Genomic DNA, 17,573 nt, shown 5'->3' with positions numbered 1-17,573 from the left:
CCTACTGATAATACAGATGACAGCATCAAACAGAGCTCATGGAGTAGTCAGACTTTGTAAAGTTATTGCTTAATAAACTAAACATATATATTTAAATTACATGATTCACGCTCCCTTATCAAAATGCAGGAGACTGAAAAATCTTATTTTAATTAGATTGTGCATGCGGCAGGTTCTGAATATTCATGGCGTAAACAATTTATATTCATTATTTCCACATTAAATGCAGGTTAAACACCTCACGGATGAAAATAAATACAAAAATTTAAATCTAACTTTCTCTTATTTTACTGCCACATAGAAATTATATGGACCGTACTTTGTTTTACAGTAGTGCTTCTATATACCAGTATTCTTTGTATAGAGGGAAAATAACAAGTAATGATAAATAAGCATTCTTCACAAAGTTAATCGCAATAACAATTATGAAGTTAAATTTCACAAGAGAAACAAGCTTGAATACATGCAACATGAGTCAATATACATATTAAAAATCAACACAGACGCATGAACTGAGCATCTGATCAAAGACCTGGGATTCTTGGCAGTGGGACTTTGTTGAACATTGTTGTGTCTGGAATCCCAAAGAAATACATGAAGTACAATACAAGAGGAAATTAATATTATTGAGTACATGTCTTCTATCCAGATGTGCCATTCTTATTGGTGAAATATTAAACCCCCTCTATCAAGCACCTTGCTGAAATCAGGTATGTAAATCATTGCCCAACCTGTAATTTAAAATGGGCTTCACATGACAACAAAACCTGCTCCCTCCTTACATCATTGCTTTCCCTTTAGTGGGGTAATTATACGTTAGACATGCTGAAGTAGCATATTGAATTCACTTGTATGCTGAAAAAACAGTTAATAGGAGTATTATAGACTTCAAGGTAATTAATCAATCACATTTCAAGCACATTAGACATATCTGCACTGCATGTCTTTAATTGATCAAAGATACCCTTCAACAATGCATGTTTGAATAGCCATGCCAGTCAACCTACAGATCTTTTTTAAGCTTTGTCATCTTTAGAATAAGGGAAATGGTCGTCTATAGACAGATACAAGCTAAAGACGGAGAAACACTCCTTCAGACAGACTTCTCTAATGCTTTATTCTCAAATAGGAATAATTTATATTCAACTGTCTTGTCTTGGACTCATAATAAAAATTAATAGTCATAAAATCTTTACATTTCATTTGTACAAGCTATTTATTGTTGTAATTTTTTAGCACTTAGATGGATTTATAAAATACTGGGGACTGTTATATCTATCAAATTAAAATAACCAAAATAAACTTAGCAGCAGCTGTACATATAAGTATTTTGACTGATGCCTTTGTGCAAGATTTCAATTTCCCAAGAATACCTAAAGCTATTCTTTGTGTCTCTGTTGTAATTTTTAGACTTGTGCTTCAATCGTTAGATTACACTGCTGGGGACTGTTATTTCTACTATGAATAGTACTTGAACTTTTAACCAAATACAGGCACTGTCATTCCCATAAATTCTGAGCAAGTATACTTGTATTAATTGTTGAAATATTTGTTCAGGAAACAATAAATAGATATATCAAATATCAATTCATAAAAGAATTAATGATTTAAACTTCTCTGAATTAGAATAGATAATTCATAAATACATGAAAACTGTGCTACTAATTATTAAGCTCACACTAGATGGTATATTTCCTTTTCAGGGTAATAAAGAACCAATACAGTTAACTTGTGAACAAGTGCCTTTGGCTTGGTAAGAAAGGGAAATAACTCATACATGTTTTATTTAATACAGTCTTGATTTTCCTCAGAGTAGTTCATCTTTGCAAGTGGGTGAAAAAAAATAAAATTTTTATAACAATAAAAGTTATGACCATTTATTGAGAAATTATAAAAATACAACTACTTACTAGAATTTTTATGCATATTAAGTTACTTCCTGTTTTTTGGTGCAGTATTCTGTGGTTAAAGAAAAAATTAAAGAATTTCAACTTACATCCATTGCTCTGATGGAGTAATAAAATATATGTTCTTAGTGGTTAGATAAGATAACTAGGTCCTATTGAATGCACTGAATAAATTATTGCTAATTAAGCTAGCATATCATTCAAGATCATAACTGTAAATGACTACATAGATGTAGCTGCTACAACCTACAAGAGGGAAGCCCTGATATTAACCCTCAAATATAAGGAAAAAAATCAAACATCTTCATCCACACGTCCTCTCTTTAACCCGAAGAAATACACATGAATCATGTCGAAATCTGTGAGGTTTCTTTTAAATATGAAGAATGAAAACATTTGACATCTCTGATCAGGAACTTGTCCTTCATGCTCTTATCCACTTACAACTTTCAACAAATGTTGGAGAAAACATGTACCCTGGAGAAAACGTAGTTAACATACCCTGGAGAAAACGTACCCAAGATTTCTCTTGGAAAAAGAAATTGTACCCTGTAGAAATTTAACCAGATTGCTGCACAATATTTCAACATTATACATATATCATACATGTAATTTCGGTACCGTATGTGTACTCTCACATCGTCATCGTAATTTTTCAAAAATAGAATTATAGTTTTTTGCATATCCTCTTTTAGTCTAGTGTTCTCTCTCTCTCTCTTTCTCTCTGGTGTATTCGTTTGGTCGATTGGAGAGCTGAAAGTGAAAGAGTAATCCTCATTTGCTTGATGGCAATGCCCATGGAGATCTCTGGTAGATCTCCATTGTCTATACTTTCTACAAATGCCAAGTAGATTCTGGAGACCAGTTCTGGAGGTAGCAAACGAATACATCAACACTGATCAGATCACATTTATCAGTGTTTATATCAATAATTTGAATAAAACTCCTTCTCTCTCTCTCATGCTCAGGCTATTTATCTATTGATGTAGTGCACTTTATCTCTCTCATATACTATATGAGCCAACTGCCTAATAATAATTATAGAAAATAATATGATGTGACAAAATAATGATATTTAAAAAAAGAATAAATTATGCATAAGATGCAGATTATACTTCTTTATAATTTTTAAAGTAAATGAAGTATTAAATAATAAAATGTAAATTATAACGTAATTAACTTAAACAAATGTATGCTGGTGCTTAAACCATTATTCATTTAAAAAATAAAATGAAAATTATAATTATAACTTAGAAAAATATAGGCTGGTGCCTAAACATCTTGGGGCCTAAACATGTTGGGGCCTAAGCGTCTTATCAATGAAGGGCCTAAACATCTCGGGGCCTAAAAGTCTTGCTACCCCTAATAACCGTTATGTTCATATTTCAGGTAGCGTTACCTGTTTTTTTGTCATGTAGCGGGAATTTTTGGTTGAATGTCAATTGTGGTTGTAGTAAAAAAAAAAATGAGACATGAATTATTAATGTCTTGCAACAATCTTATAGGTCTTTTTATTATAAAATTATAAAATACAATTTTTATTCTTTTAAAGTAAAACCACACTTTTGCAAGAACACCATTTTTTTACGACAACCATAAATCGGTTAAATTACCCGCGATTTTCAAAGAGTGAGTCATCATGGTTCTGCGAAGATCACGGCTTTTGATCGTCTGATCCTTCAAGGTAAGGTACTGTTCAGGTTTGTCTCATCTGTATTTTTTTAAATTGCGCGAATTTGTTGACCATAGTCATAAATGCAATACTTTTTGCGAAGGATATTTTACATGACATATGGCCATAAGGCATATTTTATCTGATAGTCTAATCTCAGCGAGATTCGTCGAGACTGAAAAATTTTTGACGGACGTCTCTTCCGGAAGAGACGTCCGTCAAAAATTTTTCAGTCTCGACGAATCTCGCTGAGATTACTGATAGTCATGTCTTGTTTTGCGTTTTAACTTAAAATTAAGATTTATGGAGAAGTAATTGAGACATATGATTATATCAAATACCTTACATTTGAGTGTCGTAGTACGAATACAATTTAGATTAAGATTAATAAATTCCCTGGATTTTGTGACCATATACATGATAAATCTTAATGTTTATTTGTGAAATTGTCCCTGTCATTATGAAAAATTCGATCCTTTTTTTTATCATTGCATGTTATATAGTATGCACAAGTAAATAAAACACCAATTTTCAGTGATACAGCAAATGATACATATAAAGTTATCAGAAGTGCAGTGCGCTTGTGATTTCATGACACAAGTCATGCAAGTGGTTAAACTAAAAGCAAGAGATGATTAGATTTACACATGTTTTGTATGAATAAACTAAGGTCACAGGCAAGCACCCAATTTGTGCTTTGATCAAAATGATAGAGCTGACCAGTTCTGACACAGTTGTTTAGCTGACCCTTTAATAAACCAAAGTTACATCATTACTAAGCACCTGGCTTGTACCCCCAGGTGAATCTAATTGGACAGGTGAGACAGAACAGGTAAATCAGGAGCCTGACAGCATGTTCTCTACCTGACTTATGTCAATAATGCCAATTTGGTGAATCCACACTTGTTATCAACCCATGGGTGGGATTTCCTTGGAACAGTAGACGTGGACTCTGTTTACTGTTCAGTGCTGACTGTTCAGCTTGGTTTACCAGCTGTTTACATCAAATGTGGAGTGAACTGGTGAATGAAAAACATCAAAAACATCCATGCAATCATTGTAATGATGTTATTTGTTCATAAAGCAATCTTGTAGATGATTTTGCAGGTTATTTGAATAGTTGTTACATTTGTTTTAAAAACTGATATGATATCATGTAATCAAATTATACAATGTGCTCTGAGTACACATGTGCTCATTTATTCACAGAGTCTAAAACTGAGTAAAAGACTGTACAGTGTTTATCAAGGACATGGTTTTCCTGTTTTATTGCAGTTTTATAGGACCAGACATCAAGATGATTACTCAGTAAGGTGATTTTCTAGAAAATAAACTAAGATGGAAGACCCCCGAGATTTTGTGTTGTGTGAGTTGGAGGCTCAGATGAAGAATGCGTCTCCAGAGAAATGTATCACCTTATCCCACAGCTCTCCCTCGGTCAAGGTCAGTAGTTGCTTGTCCCTGTACTTTGCAGCAGTAGTTTAAATTTTTCTTAATGGCCATATTGTTTAAAAACAAATTTGTTTTCTTCTTGCTATATTTTGGGTTTCACCCAGGGTGTAGGACATTACATGTACCCGGTATTTGACAAATACCGGTAAGTGATTATTTTGAAGCAATGAAAAGGCTCATTGCAGCAGATTTCATTGTGAGGCATGTTTTTGATTGCCCTGATTTACTCCCTATAGATGTTTTATGCCCTGCGGCTTCGGCTGGAGAACACATCAGAGGCCTGGCTGCGGGATTACCTGGAGCGTGATGGACTAGACATCATGCTCAACTCTCTGTGTGAGATGGCAGGGAAGGGATTCACCAGCTTCTCGGACGCAATCCTACAGCTGGACTGTGTGTCCTGTATCCGGGCCATACTCAACACCAGCGTGGGGCTGGACTTCATGGTCAAACACGACCACTACACCGCCAAACTTATTCTAGGTTAGTGTATATGGATTCATATTAGGAGCTTGACTTTAGTCAAACTTATCACTACACCACTAAAATCATCCTATGTTAGTGTTGATTAAATTTATATCAGGTAGCTGAGATGGCTTGTGATTGTGAGAAAAAAATATGTTATAAATACACCAGGTAGTACATGTATAGCAATAACATGAATAAGTTAATATCAGTGCAAATATTTTCTATGAAGTGGATATCTGAACTTAACTATGTTTGTTGAACTGTGTTAGTCATGATTGATTTGTTCTGAATGAGAAATCAAATCTTTTAATGTTTTGGTACTTTCAGTACTATACAGACAAAATAATGTAGATTGCTGTTTGATTTTTAAGCAGCACTGAACATGAACAACACTCATCCCAAGAAACAGGTGTATGAGATTCTGGCTGCACTGTGCTCCTATAACAACACAGGATATAACAATGTGATGAATGCCCTAAGTACACTGAAGGTTGGTCGTGTTTATTTCTAAAGTAGTCTTCAAAATTCACGAAAATAATCAGTAGTTTAAGAAAAAATTATCTTATCTTTGCAAGTTACTTCTGTAAAGTGTTGGGATGAGTTATTGTAGAATCCTTACATTTCAGAGGGAGACAGACCAGACCCACAGATTCAGTGCTGTGGTCAATGAATTGAAGGCCGCTGAGACCGTCCCCCATAAAACGGCTATACTGACCTTCATTAACTGCATCATTAACTGTACACCTGACCTACAGGAGAGAAATCGGACCAGGAACGAGTTCATCGGTGAGAAAAGCCCGCCTTTCTGTCATCTGCTGAGAATTTCAACATCTCTATTTGTTAATTATTTTTGGTTTAACACCTTCCTGATTTCTTTTTTGTAGGTTTGAACTTGTTAGATGTTCTGAACTTTCTGCGTAAAGAGGAAGTAGACAGTGATCTTCATCTCCAGCTACAGGTCTGTCCACGCTCACATCTGCTAAGCTGATGCATTTTTGATTTACATTTCTATGTCAACATTTTTTGGTTTCATTTGGGGCTTTGTTTAATTGATGTAAAAAGAGAAAGATTTTGCTTTGAAAAAGAACAAAGTAACTTTGTGGTACATTGAATCCTCTTTTATATAAGCTTATCTTTTAGTTTAAATGCATGCATATTATTATTATTGATGAAGATTTATGATGCATGTCATTATGTCATTAAGATGCACATTGTTAGACGATACAAATTTTAACAAGCCAGTTATTGTAGGTATTCCATGAGAAGAAACACGAGGATGAGGAGAGGCTGAATGAGCAGAATGAAGTGGACTTTAACAGCCCAGAGGACCTGATAGAACTCATTCAGTGCAAGGTACTCACTGGGTCCACTCGTGCTCACTGTTCCACCCACACAGCTGTCACACTCAGTGCCAGGCTCACTTCATATTACATTCTATGCGTAAAAATAAAACCCACTATAAGGCATGGCTAATATAATCTTATTGATAAATGATTTGTTTTTTTGGTCCTGTAGATTTTTGGTACTCCCAAAATGGTGTCATTCCTGAATATTTTACAAGACTTGTTGGCCATTGAAAAGGTTTACACTAAAAACAGGTAAGATATGCATAGTGATTTGTTTATTAATGTGGTTAAAATGATTTTTGATTTTGTTTTACTTTAAATTTCATGTATCTTCTTATGTTGAATGAAATCAGGTTTTAAATGCGAACATTTTTCAGCGCAAAGATGTGGAAACAAATAGACAACTTGGTCCATCAGTCTGTCCATGCCTGTGAGTCGAACCAAGTTCCGGGCTGTGTGGAGACTCCAGATATGGAACTGGCCAGCCTTCCGGATCATGTCAACAAAGGCCTTCAGTACATCCAGTCCTACCAATCCAGGTCACAGATCCCTAACCCGGACCCAGCCCCGGGGCCGGCTCATCAAATGAGTGCCGCCAATCTACGACAAATATCACACAGAAATCTGGACCCGTGTAAGTTTGAGAACGACACAGGTGTGGAACTGACTCACAACCGAGATCCATTGTACAGTAAGTTCAATAACGTAGTGGACGTTATTGCGTACATGGATCAGACTCAGTATGACAACGTGTCCTTCACCGACGACAGTGCTAACATGAGTAACACCCCCACAAACAAATCAGCCCTACAGCGCAGGTACCGCATCAAGAGGCCACCCCTGCCACCACCCTCCAAAAAGATGAAGAATGTGCCCTGGGTCAAAATAGCAGACGAGACCATAGGTATATATTTATACTGTAATAGTCACTACTGATTCTTTTGATATTTACATGTATGATTTGATATGAATTATGTAACCAATGCAATTTGATTGTTCGATTGCAAATTAACAGACTTAGTTTTGATAATGAATGTGTCCTTTGTCAACATATGTGCACTTTAGTATGGTCAGTTATAATAATGATATACGGTAACAATTATTTGTCCATCTCATACAAAATGTTTTACCTACTGACACCATTTTTATGACTTACCTGTGCCCTTTGACCTTGTTTAGACAGGTACAAGGGCTGCCTGTGGGCACTGTCCGCTGAGATGAAGGGAGCTGCCCCAGACTTTGGTCAGCTGGAGGCCATGTTCCATCAGGGGGAGCACCAGTATGAGGAAGTCAATGAGGTAAGGCTGTGTCTAACTTCCTAGATGTCACAAAGACAAGCTGATATATATTTACTGGTCTGTCAGAATTATGGTTGCCATTTTAAGTTTTAAAAAGAAATCAAGGAAAAACTTTATTAAGGTGGATCTCTACACCAAATAAGTGTAGGAGATTTTTGTTGCATGCATTTGTTACCAATACTAGGCACAGTATTCAACAATAATAGACCTCAAAATACAATACACTATTTTCTAGAGAATTTTTAAAATATCAGTCTGGTTCCAGATAACCCCATATTTATCAAATTATTAAACATTTCTGTTTTAAAAATCTTATGAAAGTGAAATGTTATTAAGTTTAGAAATGAAAAACAAAAAAATCATGAATGAAGTTTGTATGATTTTTATTGGAATCCACATAAATATGAAACTAAAATATAAGAAAATTCTTTTAAGGCAAACTGCTGGACAAAATCCCACAAAAACCTGAAAATATAAACAATATTCGTTGGTTAATAGGATGAAGAAAAGAAATTGAATGAAATTGAAAAATTAAAGGACATACTTAATTATTGCAAAAATCTTGGTATAAAAGATCCTGTTTAAGAGTTGTCTTTCTTTATTTTACATGGTCTCAAATATCTTGGGATCAATTTTTTAATTGATAAAAATCACGAAGAAAAATTAAAAAAGGAACAAGTCTATGCTAAATATGTAGATATAAGATTAGTAGTGCTTATGATAATGTTTGAAGCAGAAAAATTATATTGTTGATGAATGCATTATATATATTTAACTCTTTAAAACAAAATATTAGTAGTTAAATTGCCTTTTACTTTTTTTTTTATATACAATAGCAATTATAAACAACAACCATACGCATATTAATACATACATAAGATGTCCATAGTGATACACATGCATGTGTGGAAATGAAAAACATGCCCCTTTTCAGAATTCTGTCTTTTCCTCATTTGGCCTGCAAATCCGGCCCTCCACTGCTATTGCTACCTAGCTGTATTTATTTTAACCAAAATACATTAGTTTAATGTCAAAGTTTCAATGAAAGTCTTTTACTGCAAATGTTTTTTTTTTAATTTGGGAAGTTAGGATCAATTCAAGAGATCGTACTACGGTACTTTCGTTTTATATTCATCATACATATATAGTTTAAATGAAAATTTGACATCTGCTTACCTATATCGATAATCCGCCACATATGTATGATCGTCTGTTTCAGATGACATGACAAAAATGTATTGCCAATAGCAGCAGAGCAGGGAAACTGTATATTATTTAGATTCCACGTTTTCCGTACAAAACAGCTGATAATCAATGTTAGTTAAAAGCTTTAAACAGGAAGAAAATTGACTTATTTTCTAAGCATTTTGGTGATTTCAGTCCTATCTCACCTCCTTAGTTAGAAGAGTTCAATTAAACGGTGTATAGCTATTTTGTACCACGACATAATGTTATCAATCCGGAACACAATGGCGTTTCGAACGGAAGTCAGACATGTTTTGACGATGTAGCCTTCCACCTTAAGATATTTTTTTTAACCTTGGCAATAGTGTAAAGTGTATAAATTTGGTCCTCTTCATTATATAAATAGTGCCTGTTTGGGAGGGTAACTGTTGAAATTGACACCCCAAGACAACCATTGTCAACCGACGCGAAGCGGAGGTTGACAATGGTTTTCGAGGGGTGTCAATTTCAACAGTTACCCTCCCAAACAGGCACTATTTATTTTATTATACTGAATGTCTTAATTTTAAAGAGAATTTTATTGCTTTTATATAGAAATGAAGTGAATTCTACGGCGAACCGTACGCGCATAATTTACGCGCATGTAACTATTCCTTGTGTTACCCGTTGCCAAGTGTGTTGCTAAAGCTGAGGGTAATAGAACTGATTACCATCTGCGTCTAAACCAATCAGATTTCAGTATTTAACATGAAAGTATAATAATATATTTTGTCAATAAAGATAAAACTAAAAAGATTTCCTGTTCTGATATATCAGATAGTGCTGTTGAACTCGACCACGCGGCAAAACATCAACCTGTTCCTGAGTCGGATGGAGATTGGTCCGGAGAAGCTGATAGAGAGCCTGGAGAAGGGGAACCCCGAGGTGATTAGTCTGCCGACCCTACAGTACCTGATGAAAGTGCTGCCTGATGTGGAGGAGGTACGAACCATCTCTCTGCTAGTATCTAATGGTCTAGTTAATGGTACTGTCTTTACAAAGGAAAAAATACCACGTTGAGTATGGAAAATTTGTATTTTCAGAAGAAAAATCAAACATGATTTGAACTAATGGGATTTTATAGATATTATTAAGCAATGATGGGTTTTGATAAAAAAAATTGTAACTCTAGTCATTTTATTGTTGTGTACGTACATGTACATGTATGTAGATTAGTGGAAAGTCTTTGATCCTTATTAAGTATGTACACATTTACATTACTGTTGAATAAAAACTTGTAGATAAGGATGCTACAGAAGTATGAGGGAAGACGACTACAGCTGGGGATGCCGGAGCAGTTTGTTCTGTTACTGGCAGACATTCCCGACTATCTTGTTCTGATCGAGGGTCACCTCACCAAGGCAGAGTCCACCGCGAGTCTGGACAAACTCAAAGTCTCGCTCAACTCACTCACTAATGTATGTAAGGCGGTGCTGGAAAACCAACAGTTCAAGCAGTTCCTTCACTTCCTGTTGTGTGCCGGGAATTTCTTGAACTATGTAAGTCTGTCTTTAATTGTCTTTAAAGAAAACTTCCAGTTCATTTGATTTGAAACTTCTACTTATATAGTAATTTTTCCATTTGAATCAAATAAAAGAATTTCTTGTCTCAGATCTCACAGGGCTCTGTAAGATTATAAACCCAGTAAGATGACACTGTTCTGTATTATATGTACAGGGTAGTCTACAGGGGGATGCTGCGGGGATCAAGCTGTCCAGCTTTGAGCGGCTGATGGAGGTCAAGTCAGGGGTCCCCAACCTGTCCCTGCTCCACCATCTGGTCAAGGTCGCCAACGACAAGGATGACTCCATGCTCAAGGTCATCACCGAGATGGTACAGATTGATAAGATCTCGCTGTAAGTCACTGATCCTGAGTACAAAGTAACATTGGTCATTACCGAGATATGTACAGATCTCATTGCATGTCACTTCAACTCAGAGTCAAATTTAGAAATGTTCAAGAATGAAATAGATCAAAATGATGGTCATTTTACTTTGAAAATAAATAAATAAATTCATAAAAGAAATTAGTCATTTGAATCAAATTAAATAATAGTCCTTTATGATTAAAAAAACAAATGAAATTCAGTATATATGTTGTACTATTAATAGTGATATCTGTATACTCTTGATGTCTATTTCTTGTTCAATGTATATGGAATTTTTTCCAACTATTTAGATCTACGCTGAAAGATATCAAGAATGAGATTAACAAGTTCAATAAACAGCTGTGCCGGTTCATCAGTCACCTAGTCACTGCCAACATCAAGCTCCGACAGAGGTTCCACATCTTCATCGAGGTTTGTACCCTCTCAGATACTGTATACCTGCTGGGTATAAATTGCATACATGTACATTGTATATATCATTAATACACTGTAGGTATTAACTGCATACATCAGTACCCTCTCAGCTGTTGTATATGATTTACCTGCAGAGAGGTTCAGGTGTACTTGTGTATAGTATGGCATCTTAAGAGTTAGACATGAGATTCTTATACAAAATATACAAGACCCCAAGAATGGGAAAGAGCTTTGACAGTGCAACAAAAGAGAACATTATTTGTGGGGTATTATCCGTGATGTAAATACCATTGAACATTACATAGACAAACTGTGTTTAATTGTATGTATATTTTTCATTCTGCAATTGTCAAACATCTCAATAATCAAGCGTATTTTGTCTAAATATGGAAGGAATTCTAGTCAGTCTTTGTGATTATGTTCTGTAGGAGGTGAAGCTAGAATTGCTGACCATACAGAGTGCCACCAATCAGCTGAGGACAGTGACCCAGAAAATGGCCCACTTCTTTTGTGAGGACCAGCACAACTTTGATCTAGAGACCACACTACAGTGCCTGCACCGCTTCTGTAAACAAATCAAGAGGTGCCAAAATGTGAGTTTTATGCTTGAGAGTAAAAGTAAAAAACTGCAGATTTCAGAATATTTTTATTATTTTTCTAATGGTATTGCAATCATTATTAATTTTCATATGTAACCCTTATTTTAGATGTTAGAAAACTTCCATACATTTTCCTCTATGTAACTACAGTGAATGAAATACAATGATCTTCTTTTGCTGCTGGAAAAGTGTTTGAGTGAGATGTATCTATAATTGTAGGACAACACGACATTTTACAAACAAAGTCAACTGGCAAAGAAGAAAAATGACCAGATCAAATTTCATGTCAAAAACAGATTTTTAGCATTGGAGTTTGGAAAAGATGCAGGTATAAAGTCTTCGCAAAATGTTGCTTGTACAGAAGCATAAAATGAATTCAAGTTTTTGATTTGAAATATATGTATTTACTTCATTTCTAATAATTTTATTTTTTCTGGAATTAATTTATCAATGATTACCAAATTTAATAATATAAAGAGGGTTGGAACAGTTTTGACTTCATAAAATGCAAAGCAAGGCAATATTTATATGATTTAAAATATTATTATTACCAATTTATAATAATTCTAAATGACACATTATCGGATTGGAAATAGACAATCATGTGACAGGGCAGTAAAACTTATTGTTATACTTTCATGTTGAATACTGAAATCTGATTGGTTAAGACGCAGTTAATAATATTTTCTATTACCCTCAACGTTAGTAACGCACTTAGCAACGGGTAACATTAAAAAATGTTACATGCGCGAAAATTATGCGCGTACGGTTCGCTGTATAATTCACGTTATTCCTAAATAAAAGCAGTAACATTTTCTTAAAAATTAAGACATTCAGTATAACAAAATGAATAGTGCCTGTTTGGGAGGATAACAGTTGAAATTGACACCCCTCGAAAACCATTGTCAACCTCCGCTTCGCGTCGGTTGACAATGGTTTTCTGGGGGTGTCAATTTCAACTGTTACCCTCCCAAACAGGCACTATTTATATAATATTTCCCTTTCATGGTCATATTTTTTCATCATATCCAACACTTTTGGAAGCCACATGAATTTTCATTCCATGCATATGAAAAAATCATAATGATTAGCATACAATTTAATCAGTTAATTTTAAAATTTTATAGGATTATATCAACATTTTAGATCCTTTTATAACAGAAAACTATGTTACTCAAATATTGAAATATGAGAAACTTGTAAACATTCCCAATGTTTTTGCTTAACAAGTGTTAAATAGAATTAGAAGCCCATGTCTTCTATATTATGACCTGTCGTTATGCATCATAAACAAACGTTCAGGAGATAAAAGATTTATTCTCTAAGGGAAAATCATATTTCTCTCGGGCGTTCCCTTCAGGAAATATAATTTTTCCAGGGGAAATAAATCTTCACATTTTCCTATTAAACCAGCATGCAATAAGTGTAAAATATTTATTTTAACCAAAAGCTCACGACAACCAACTTTATTTACTGTGTATTTTGTTTTAGGTGCAAGTTCCTCTATACTTGAAGACAAACATAAAGTGCTGGAAAAAATCTTGGATGACCTTCACCATGGAAACTTTCACCCTGTAGTGAGGCCAGAGGTCACGACCCCAGACACTGACATCGAGGCTCTGGAGTTCAGTAACATCAGCTTCATTGGTAGTCCAGTCAGACAGCGACCCGTGTCAGAGGTCATGGACGAGGACTTCCTGACCCCGACACTCAAACACGTCAATATCAGGACCAGCTCAGGTCAGTCTCACCTTTTGGGTTTAATGAATCATAAAACTGCAAAAGATTTATTATGATGAAACTAAACTATTTATTGACTTTAGTAACACACGGTAATTGTTTGAAAATCTAAATATCATTCATAATCTGAATATCGAGGATACCCCCTTGTTATTTATCAGAATAAATTAAATTGTATTAACGGGTAATTGAGTTTATCGTCCCATTCAAACGAATATATATTATGGAAATGTAACCATGAGTTTTTATTTAATTGAAATGATGAGACCAAGCAGAGTTCTAAATAAAAATGCTGGTTTATTCACTTTATAGCTGCAGACATATTGTCGGATGAGCCAAAGTTTGAGCAGGAGATGACGATAAAGCAGGCCTCTCCTGAACTGTTGTCTGATCTGCCGCTAATCGCTAAACGCGTGGATGAGCTAAAGGTCAGCAGTAAGAGGCGGAGTCACAGCCGTAGTCGTAGCGACCTGACCGACTCTATTCTGATCACGGAGAAGTGGATGAAGTATGAGGAGCTGGTTCTTCAGGAGTCCATGTACGACGAGGGCGCCGCTCCGCTGGCCGAACCGGAGAGCATGTGTAACATCACGTCCCTCAACCTGGAGAATAACGGGAAATCTGTGGACCTCGAAGACGTGAAATTCTACGAAGAACAGCAGAAGTATGACTACACGGAGAATATATGTTGTCTCCAGGATGGCCCGGTCGTTAAGTTACCGACGGAAACATGTCCAACCTCACAAGGTGAAAATATGCCAGGTAAACCTAAACCAGAAAGGAAATCCTCAGTCAGCAATTTTTTTACAAAGATATCACGGGCGGTGCTAAAACCTCGAAATACCCCTGAATCAGAGCCACAGAAAGGAAAGAAAGAACGGTTTGGGATGTTTGGCAGGAGGAAGACCTCTACTGCTGATGACAAAGAAAATGTCCCTGTTAAGGAAAGTGTGTCAGCATTAGCAGAGAAAAGGTTCGCATCCCGGGAGTACAAGAGATTCAAAAGTGAAAAATCTCGACTTCTGAAACCAGTCAAGTAAAAATACAAAGAGAAAATTAGAATGATAAACCACAAAGATGTTCAGATTCCTTTTACAATTTTATTACTTTTTTTCCTTTTTTCAGTATTTTTAATGTCAAGTATTTGGTGCTTTATTTAATACAGATATTTTTTTTTTGCATCAGCATTTTGTAAGGGGATATTTTTGATGTACATTGTAGCTAGATGATCTCCAGAAGATACGGATTTTCTTTGGTTGTGGTGATTTTGATAGTTCTAGTTATAGGTGCAATAGAAAAGATTTACTGTGCTTAGCTGTGATATTTTAAACTTTGTGATAAACCAATTAATTTGTAGATCTGAATGATTTTTTTCTGCTATGAGCTTATGGATTTTTGTATACTTAACAGGGTGTGTAAAATTTATTTTTGTAATGAAAGTTCATAGTCAGTATTTTATGTATCAAAATGTTTGCATGGGTTAAATTTTTATGCAACAGATAATTGTGGTGTATTTTAAGCGATATACATTATATTTAACAGAATAATCACTTTGATATTTGCAATGATAAAGTCATTGTATAATTTCTGTAGTTTTCCCCATGCAAACCTCTACAATATGTAGAATAGAAATTTGGAATAGATGGTATGGATGTCTTTACATAAGACAGGGAGTATATATAAACATAAATATAAGACAGGGAGTATATATAAACATAAATATCAGACAGAGAGTATATATAAACATAAATATAAGACAGGGAGTATATATAAACATAAATATAAGACAGGGAGTATATATAAACATAAATATAAGACAGGGAGTATATATAAACATAAATATAAGACAGGGAGTATATATAAACATAAATATAAGACAGGGAGTATATATAAACATAAATATAAGATAATGCCTCATTGGTTCTAGATCCTTGGTGCTAGTCAGTTACATGCAATAGGAATCAAGATCTGTCAGGGCTTGTGTCGTCATAGGACTCTTGTCTCTGTGTTTCGTTTTGCAAAGCTTCAACGTTTACTAAGAATTGTGAATTGTACAAACTCATTATTTAATCAAATAACAATGAAGGTCACAACCAAATGTCAGATTGGATTTTGAGGTCATTTTTTAAAGGTCAGATGGCACTGTAATAGAGCAAGTCATCATTGTAGGGAGGTACAATATTATATAGCCAACACAATTTGTCTCAATATACTAGTACTGGTATTATTATCATTTCATGTTGTAAACAGTATTCCTGAGGTTTTGCAAGAAATCTGTATGCACATAAATCTATGTATGTGCACTGCTAGTCCTACTTATGGTATTGTTTTTACATGTGTGGTTTATAAATATCCAACTATTGTTATACAATGGACATTCTATACGTTAAATTTTCAATGGTTATCCATAATTATTCATTCAATCATCATTATATGTCAAGCTTTTTGTCAGTCATTTTGTTTTGCTGTAGGCATCTCCAGCATTAGGAGTGTTGGACCTTTTCTTGTTCAGCATTGCATCATGCACATTACGAGCTAGCACCATCATTCAGACATTACGTATTGCTTTTTTCATGCACACATTCCGAAACAAGATATATTCGGAGTTTTGTACTCCAAATTTTTTATTAATTTATTACTGTATTTTTCTTGTCAATTGTTTATAATAACCTTTACACATGTTTGTATGATTGATATTTACGATGTTATTTTGACTTGTGGTCGTAGCAGTGATCTGAGAGATTGCAGAGATGGACCAATGAGAATAGGGCAAGCTATTAGAGTTATTCCCCTTGTGTGACAATCTGCGAGGATAAGGAATTTGTAATGTATATATGTAGCTTTTTGGAATTTCACTGAGCTTCAATAAAAGAATCAACGCTGTTTCTTTCATCTTTGATTATAAAAAAAATATTACATACGTAAATAACAAGTTGCAATTAGATTTAAATGTTGTGGTTTAATTTTTTCGTTAAAAAAACGAGATTAATTTATGCGAGTCCTTTGGTGTGAAAGTCTCAGAATTCCAATATCCCTGTCAGAATGCCACCCGCAGACTGCACTGAGTGTTACATAATTTGAAGACAAGAGAAATCGTTTTCTAATAATCCAACAAACATTGAAAACGCGTTAATAGGAATTACAGGTAAGTCCGGACTTATCCCGGGCAGACTGACTGGTGGATTTCCTATAGGACTAGAATATATCTCTGTCCGCCTGTGACCTTTGGTTTGGTACAGAAGTAATTATAAGATGGCGTGTATCGGCGGCCTATATCATGTACTAACGATCGTCATGACGGTTCCCATATAAAACTTTGATCAGCGGCTCCTTGGCTGGTGCCACGGATAGCATCTGGAACACACAGCTCCTAGAACCTTTCCAATTAACAGGCTTTTAAAAAGATTATCCATCAGGAAATACGTTTTTGTACTTTATTTTTATTTCTATTGTGAATCACTTTTATAATTAATTGTTCTAGGAATTGAAATGCCATCGATTCTGTAAGACACGGGTTTCCAATTTTCAGTAGTATTGCATTCAGTGCCGTGAAGACTTTACCAA

General features: G+C 34.9%; 1 protein-coding gene and 1 long non-coding RNA gene across 3 annotated transcripts; one reads left to right on the top strand and one right to left on the bottom strand.

Moving 5' to 3' along the window:
* The first annotated feature begins 3,461 nt into the window (after nt 1-3,461).
* On the top strand, nt 3,462-16,894 carry LOC105346876 (inverted formin-2). Of its 2 annotated transcripts, none has more exons than XM_034444565.2 (18): nt 3,462-3,591; nt 4,855-5,022; nt 5,268-5,514; nt 5,874-5,989; nt 6,126-6,285; nt 6,384-6,457; nt 6,751-6,852; nt 7,015-7,097; nt 7,223-7,749; nt 8,025-8,143; nt 10,145-10,309; nt 10,609-10,866; nt 11,045-11,223; nt 11,547-11,667; nt 12,099-12,263; nt 12,489-12,597; nt 13,761-14,009; nt 14,322-16,894. In XM_034444565.2, exons 2-18 carry the CDS (start codon nt 4,918-4,920, stop codon nt 15,047-15,049), a joined length of 3,507 nt encoding a protein of 1,168 aa, XP_034300456.2. In that variant the 5' UTR covers nt 3,462-3,591; nt 4,855-4,917; the 3' UTR covers nt 15,050-16,894. The 2 variants fall into 2 exon arrangements, with proteins under 2 accessions (XP_034300456.2, XP_034300455.2); XM_034444564.2 differs by having other exon boundaries at nt 5,871-5,989.
* LOC136272623 (uncharacterized) lies at nt 8,256-9,670 on the bottom strand. Its single transcript, XR_010710598.1, has 3 exons — nt 9,320-9,670; nt 9,018-9,137; nt 8,256-8,608 (listed from the first exon to the last, which is right to left on the bottom strand). It is a non-coding gene; the product is annotated as an uncharacterized lncRNA (long non-coding RNA).
* Nucleotides 16,895-17,573: the final 679 nt, after the last annotated feature.

The sequence above is a fragment of the Magallana gigas genome, chromosome 2 (genome assembly GCF_963853765.1).
Source record: "Magallana gigas chromosome 2, xbMagGiga1.1, whole genome shotgun sequence".
NCBI classification, from domain to species: Eukaryota; Metazoa; Mollusca; class Bivalvia; order Ostreida; family Ostreidae; genus Magallana; species Magallana gigas.
This window is presented reverse-complemented; position numbering and strand designations above follow the sequence as displayed.